The 7,895-nt window shown below is 39.6% G+C and overlaps 1 protein-coding gene across 1 annotated transcript; it reads right to left on the bottom strand.

Annotated features, from left to right (window-relative positions):
- Positions 1 to 958: 958 nt before the first annotated feature.
- LOC102197942 (C-type lectin domain family 4 member E-like) lies at positions 959 to 7,029 on the bottom strand. Its single transcript, XM_005754911.1, has 4 exons — positions 6,882 to 7,029; positions 3,058 to 3,197; positions 1,908 to 2,011; positions 959 to 1,103 (listed from the first exon to the last, which is right to left on the bottom strand). Exons 1-4 carry the CDS (start codon positions 7,027 to 7,029, stop codon positions 959 to 961), a joined length of 537 nt encoding a protein of 178 aa, XP_005754968.1.
- Between the last annotated feature and the right edge of the window lie 866 nt (positions 7,030 to 7,895).

Here is a 7,895-nt window from a genome sequence, read left to right as displayed (position 1 = left end):
AATTTAAAAAACTAAAAGCCATAGAATTAAAACATGTAGGATAGGGTGAACAAATGTGTCTTCCACTTAGTTTTAAAAACTAAAAATGGTCTTTTTTCTGGCTCTAGGAACCTTTAGAAGGCCAGAGTCCTGAGATCGTGGAGCACTGGATGGAACTTAAAGGTGTAAAAGGTCGCAGAGGTGCCAATCCGTTTAAAGCCTTGTAGGTGAGCAGCAGGACCTTAAAATCTAATTGAACCTGACAAAGTAGCCAATGAAGAGATCTCAGTACAGGGGTAGTGTGCTCAAATTTCCCAGTTCTTGATAAAATGCAAGCAGCTGCATTTTGCACCATCTGTGGACCTCTGAAACGTTTCTTTGGTAGCCCAGAAAGAAGAGCGTTACAATAATCAATACATGAAGACACAAATGCATGGATAGGAACCCCTGCAGTGTCGCTTGACAAAACGTATCTGATTCTGGCTATGTTCCTCAAATGATAAAAGGCGGTCTTTGTTATCTCTTTTACATGAGACTCGAAGGAGAGCACCATGTCCAACCACACACCCAAGTTTTTTACCTTATCCCTGCAATTTCTGAGACCTGTCATCAATTTTCAAGATGAAATTTTGGGACAAGTGCTGAAATTTTTGTGGCCCAATGACCATCAACTCTGTCTTATCAGTATTTAGGAGCAAGAAATTATCAGATAATCAGCCCTTAATTGCAGATAGACAAGATTCTAGTTTAGAGACTTCAGCACAATTTCAAATGGTCAAAGGAACATAAACCTGCAGGTCATCAGCGTAACAATGAAAGGTTACATTAAAAAAAAACACAAAACAAAACACAGTATAGTAAATGTACGCAGTCAGAACAGAGTACAACATTAAAATGGAAATGTAGAATAGAACAAGAATCACAGTTAACAGTTAAAACATGTAGAAATATATGCTCTCCAAGAAACTGTACAGTGGTGTTATGGTAGTTTTTTGCAGATCCATTTCATAGAAGCTGTACATGAAATATCATTCCAAGTCCTCCGATCTTCAGCTCTTATGTGCACACAATCTTCTTCACTATTTGGTGAGCCTCCATTATTGGGTTCATTTGTCGCCCAGTTCCTAAAGAACAAAGGTTTTATATAAGAACATATCAGTAAGATGAAGAAATTGAGTGTGGGGATTTAATTCCCTATAAAAAAATATGACAATGACCCCACTGTCTGGTGCAGTTGTCAACAGTGTTCCATGGATTCAAATCTACTGTGTCCTTTCTGTGTGCAGTTTGCATTTTCTCTGCCTGTGTGGGTTCTCTGCCACTTCATCCCACAGTCCAAAGACATGTGTGCAAACTGAATGGTGGAGAAAATGGATGGATCGATGTATTTGTCATGAAATGCTTAAAAGGTCGTAACTGAGTTCTTCTGCCCCCCCAAAAATGGTAAAAGGCCTGTATTTGTATAGCACTTTACTAGTCCCTAAGGACCGCAAAGCGCTTTACACGTCCAGTCATCCACCCATTCACACACTGGTGATGGCAAGCTACATTGTAGCCACAGCCACCCTGGGGCGCACTGACAGAGGCGAGGCTGCCGGACACTGGCGCCACCGGGCCCTCTGACTGCCACCAGTAGGCAATGGGTGAAGTGTCTTGCCCAATGACACAACGACCAAGACTGTCCAAGCCGGGGCTCGAACCGGCAACCTTCCGATTAGAAGGCAAACTCCCAACTCTTGAGCCACAATCGCCCGTGATTGTCATGTAGTCAGTAGCATCCATCTTTAACCCTTTGCCCTTATTTTGGCTCAACCGACTGACATGTAAGCTTACGGATGAGATTATTTTGCATACATCTCTGTTCATGAAAAAATACATCTGCTGGAAATCCAGTAAATGTAATAAACTGAACCAAAGTGAAGACTTACGACAGAGTCAGTGGAGTTCCATCTACCCATTTCCACTGTCCCTCCATTCCATTGTCAGTCAAACCAATCCAAGTGTTTTCTTTGATGATTGTAGTGAGAAAGTTCTGTTTAACATAAAAAAAAACATTTTATTTATTTTTTAACCAGAATTTGGCATGTGCTGTCTGTACTAGTTTTGTCTAAACATATCTATTGAATACATGAAAAGAAAATTCTTAATTTCTTTGTCACATTTCTCACAATTAACTAAATTTATTTGCCCCTTGAAAACTAAACACAGGTCACATTAGGGTGGAGAACCAGTGTATACCTTCATCTTCAGCTCCCTTGCTTGTTTGGGTTTTTTTTTACACATTTTGTTGTCCTATCTTTTTTCTTCCTCCTCACTTCATGTTTCTGATTGTTCCATCGTTAGCTGGCTGACTACATAAAATGTTTATTTAAGCAGACTGAGGGTTTCAATAAGTCATATGTACATTCACAGAAAATGCCTGGTGCTAGCTAGAGTTATTATTTTTTCTAATGAATTTTTATTTTTATTTCCTTTTATTTATTTCAATGTTAATAATTTTTAACCAAACTAACTAATCCTAAACTATCCTATAACTAAGCTTTATATATTTTTTAAATTTATTTTAGTTGGTTTTCCAATTTCAAAAAAATATTTCAGTTAGTTCCAATTTTCATTCTCCGTCCATCAATCCATCCATCCATCCATCCATCCATTCTTTTCCTCTTATGCTTGTCAGGGTTGCCGGGCGGCTGGGGCCTATGCAGACTGACATAGGGCGAGGGGCAGGGTATGTCCTGGACAGGTCGCCAGTCTGTCACAGGGCTAAGACGGAGAGACAACCATTCGCACTCACGTTCACACTTTTAGGCAATTGAGAATGACTATTAATTAACCTAACTTTTATTCTAGCTTTTATTTAATTTCAGTTAAGTTAAAAAAAAAGTCACATCTATTTTTAGTTTTTTTGTTTTAGTTAACTATAATAACCCTGGTACTATACAGAATAGCTCTCCACAGTGAGACCGAATAATAGATGTTTCTGGGTTTTATGTTCAGATATATTGAATGAATGTTGAAAGGTTAACAGAAACACATAAAATGAATGAATAAATTAACTGCAATATACATGCACTGTACCTGTTCTTTAGAACTGTCTATCACCACCAGATCTGCTCCTTTGTCTCTACAGTCCCGTCTAGCTTCACCCCAGACACCAGAGATTCCAGAGAAGAAATAACAGACACTGAACATTTTCCATCCAGTAGGACACATTTTCACTGGAAGAAACATCAAGCAAAAGAGAATCCAGTGTTGTGGATTTTATCATTACATTTATACCTGTATGCACTAGACATTTGATTTGATATACCTTTATTAGTCCCACAAGGGGAAATTTCATAAGGCTGCCGACCTATTGCACGCGATGGCGGCGCCATCTTACCCTCCGACCATACATACATTACACAAAACATCACATGGGGAAGACAGGTCAGAGAGGTATAACAATGGAAAATGCACCACATGAGGAAAGATAAGGAGAAAAAAAAAATAACTCCCCCCAGACTGAGCTCCAACAGGGAGATCGGTTTGAGAACAGAAAAAAAACACCTCTGCACATAGCACATGAAAAAAAAAAAAAAACTCTTAATACACCAAAGAAACACATGACAAGCAACACAGGTGGGTAAAGGGTGAGAGACAGCCGATTTAGACAGTACATCTGGGCCTGCGTGCGCTGGTCTCCTTGATCCCCGTCAGCATCGGAAGGGAATAAGCGTCGAAGGCGTTTGGAAAGGGAGGGGGGATGAATGTGTGCATATCAGTGTATATGTATGTGTGTGCGTGTCCAGAGTTCAGCTGAGACAGTGTCCTTCGCCCTGCTAGGCTAAGTAAACAGTGTTCCAGCCAACCCAGGTGGCCTTGCATGGAATGGGAAGGAACAGACTAAACAAAGTCGTTATCGGGGTGTTGTTGTTCAGCTCCAGCCTTGCAGCTGGCGCCAAAGGGGTACCCGCATAAGTGATGGTGATTTTTACTTTAGTGCGAACAGCTCATATGACATGTAATCATAGTTAGTTTCATAAAGTGTGTAATCATATATACTCATAAATATACTATGCATACTCACAATGTAGTGTTTTTATAGTGGAGTCACTGTGTTAAGCATTTAACCTGCATGTTCAAATCACATGACCCATATATTTAGGTTAAATATATCCACCATTGTATTAATGAAAAATATCTGTGCTACTTGTCGTATGAACAAATGTTGATTAATACTGTTTAAAAATGTAACAGTGAGGATTAGAAAGAAACCTTTGATAGCTTTATGGCCTACTGTGACTAGTCCAACAAAGGGTTAATTCAACTTGGCACTGCTAAGGTATGTGCATGGGACATTTCTTGGCATTCAGCTGCATTTAATTCTATAGCAGAAGCACGCAGGGGTTTGAGATGGCTGTGCAGCGGGAGGATGCAGCTGTGTTTAACTGGACTGCTTTGCGGCGTGTGCTGCCCTTCAACTGGCTGTACAACAGAAGCATGCAGTTGTTTGGATGGCTGCAAAAGCAAGTTCCTGCCGCCTTTTCTGGGGCTATAAGCTAAAAAACATGAGCCCCCGCAACTAGCTGTAAGATAAATGCATAGGCCCCTCTAACGGCTATAAGGAAAAAACATAGGGCTCCTTCCTGCTGCCAGATAAAAGCATCCAGTTATGTGAACGGCTGTAAGGTAAAAGCAGACGGCTCTGTGAATGACTAAAGCCAGAAGCGTACAGCCTTTCAATACTTCGATAAGCAAAACAAACCTGGCCTCTGCAGCAGGCACAAGTTCTTGCTCTCGCCTCAAACACCAAGAAGGCGATGAAATAACCCATACTCAGCATGGATAGCAGCTTATGTCTAGCATGCATGCTCAACAAAGGTATTAGATAGATTAACTGATTAACTGCCTTTCTGTAGACTTCCAGACTCACTTTGGCCATAAAGCTGACAAAGGGACCCTATGCAGTGATGGATGAGATTGGTTTTCAAGACGTTATGGTGTAGGGTCGTGTATATCATAAGTGGAAGATGAAAAGGAAAAAATAGAGGATGATAGTATACCTAAAAATGGGAGGGGGGATCATTGTCCCTATATAAGATGAGTCCGATATGCATTGGGAACCTTTTTTGTCCGCTATTGTCTGTTTTGTGTGATTTCTGATCTGCGTGCGCATGCGGCAAACACCCCGGGGGAGCTTTTTCCTTTTTCCTATGTTTTGCTGAACTTTGTTGTTCAATAAAACAACTGGCATAGAATTCTGCTCTTCTCTTGTGATTTTTGTGTTTGGACATTTAATTGACATCTGAATGCAGGAGCCTACTCCTTTTTAACCAGAGTGGCAGCTGAACCAGCTCTTCAATTTGCGACTCAACACCAGACCAGCAAATAACCTGTAATGATCTTTAGATCTCTATTTAATTAACTGGGAAAAGAATTTTAATTCCTCTGGACTTCTTTTTCAGTCTATTATCATATTCCATTGATTTTGTTTAGTGAGATCAAATTGTCACTCGCTTGACAGTGGCTCACAAATTACACCTTGACTGCGGTGATGGTCTGTTGCCAGCCATTACATCACCTAATGCCAAAGCCAAAAGAAATAGTTAGACACTAGATGTTGTTATATTATCAAAAATGTGTGATTTAGGAAGTTGAAAGAGCATAATTAAGGAGCTTCATTCCCCCAAACATTTTTGTTTCTGGTGTTAGCTTGATCTGGGTTCATTCTCCAAAGTGCAATTAAAATCATGGTTATGGATAATCATGGCACAAAAAAGACACACACACATCAGCGCTGTAACTTATCACCTAAACGTCTGAGTTCCAAGTTATATTTGAAGTATTATAGCATGCCTGTGCGGACTAGGTCAGTTCAGTTTTGGCTGAGTAGTTGCAAGGCTAAAATACTGAAAGACAAATGTAATACACATTTCATAACATAATATAATGGGGAAGGATCATAAGGCACATGGGATGAGAGACTATGTAAATAAAAAAGGAAGTAACTAACACTGAGGCCAGGACTAAGACATACAAACCTGACACAACTAAACAGGGAAACTGGACAGACATGGAGATATGACTATAAGACAGAAAAAACAAATATTGCATAACCAAAGCACATAGACTCTGTCACGGCTCGGGCAGCGGCCGTGTGAAGAGTGGAAGGAGGACTCAAATGTAGTACTTACTCAGACGTGAGGGCGATTTATTAACAATACCAAACATAAAGTGGAGATGGCAAAACAGAACTAAGGATGAACTAAACTGGGAGAAACTACACCAAGGAGTAGCAAACCTGAACATGAAGGGAGAACAGCAGGGAGAGCACGCAGGGGATTTCACAGAGTATGAACACAGACGACACGACGAGGAACAGAGGCAAACACACACTATAAGTACACAGAGAGACACTGGGAAATCACACACAGGTGGGAGACACAGCTGGACCTGATTAACCTGACGAGACAGGGGAACACTAACACCAGGGACCAATAGAGGGAGCACAACCCCAGAACCCAGTATCTGAAATCCCAAAACACAAACCATCCCAAAACAGCCCACGAATAATAATGAAAATAATAACAATAAAAAACACAAACACAAAATCACTGAGTCATGGACGCAGGACCATGACAGACTCAGCTAGAATACCACCTATGAATATGAACTAGAATATAAAAGAAACTGCGAACAGAGAAAACAATACATAACCAGTGAAAATACTAACCGCTAATATGAAAACAAGAGCCCAGCTTAAACACAAGTGATTCTCAAAACCGAAAAGAAATGTATTCCAGGAAGGAATGTGTTTTTTGTACCAGTCATATTTGTTTTGTAAATGTGAATTTACAAGAAACAGGAACGCTCAGTAAACCCTTTTACAAAGACATACAACAGCTCAGACAAGGACTCACTCTGGTTGAACAAACTCTGCAGCCTCTCCAACTCTTTGGTCATTTCAGTGAGGTCAGCTTGCAGCAGGTCTCTCTCCTCAGTTATGGAAGAAATTTGGTCACTCATGGCAGAGACATTTGCATTTTGAAGGTCTCTCTCCTCACTCATTGAGGAAAATTGGTTATTAGCAGACAGAAGTTTGCTTGAATCATGATCTAAAACAGACATGTTTTTGAGACTCAGACAACACCAGGCATTTGTTCTTTGACTGCTTCTGACTTCTTCTGATTAATTTTATCCTATAAAACATTTTATCCTAAACTGTTTTACTTGTCTTACTTTGTGTAAACATTACCAAGTTTACCATATTTCATTAGAAAATGGTAAACTATGGGCTATCCAAAAAAGAAAAAGAAAAGCTTGTGATCATTAGAACAGATATCAATAACCAACACAACTTACAGAGGAAACCAAGAGTGACAAGTCCAGCCAACAGGAAGACACTCAGCAGGCTCAGACACAAAATAATAACCAAATACAAACTCCTCTTAGAGCTCCTTCGACCTGAAAAGACAGGAAAAATAAATAAATATATAAAATAAAACAAGGACCCCAACAAAGTGTAAAACAGTAGAGATGTTAAAACACCCATTATCTTTTTTTTTTTTTTGACCCCACTTCTTTCTTACCTGTGTGATTTGTTGAATGTGTTGGGTTGACACATTTGAGATGTTCAGTATTGACATAAATTTCTTCCATTGCATGAAAGGATGTTGATGTGGTTATGAGAGCTCAGCTCTGCAGCACAGGACACTGTGTTTTTTTCATGCTCAGAGAAAATCACCTACTTAATATGTGGTTTGTGCAGCTGCTACCACTGAAACTGTATCTGTTCTTGGCCTGTGTATTTATATAGCCATGTGAAAGGATAGAGAAAACAATCTGCAAAAGAAAAAAAGAGGTTTGAGAGGAACATTTATATAACATATACATACACATATATATATATATATACATATATACATACACATATA

The sequence above is a fragment of the Pundamilia nyererei genome, unplaced genomic scaffold, assembly GCF_000239375.1.
Source record: "Pundamilia nyererei isolate P.nyererei 1_Seehausen unplaced genomic scaffold, PunNye1.0 scaffold00741, whole genome shotgun sequence".
Classification (NCBI taxonomy): domain Eukaryota; kingdom Metazoa; phylum Chordata; class Actinopteri; order Cichliformes; family Cichlidae; genus Pundamilia; species Pundamilia nyererei.
This window is presented reverse-complemented; position numbering and strand designations above follow the sequence as displayed.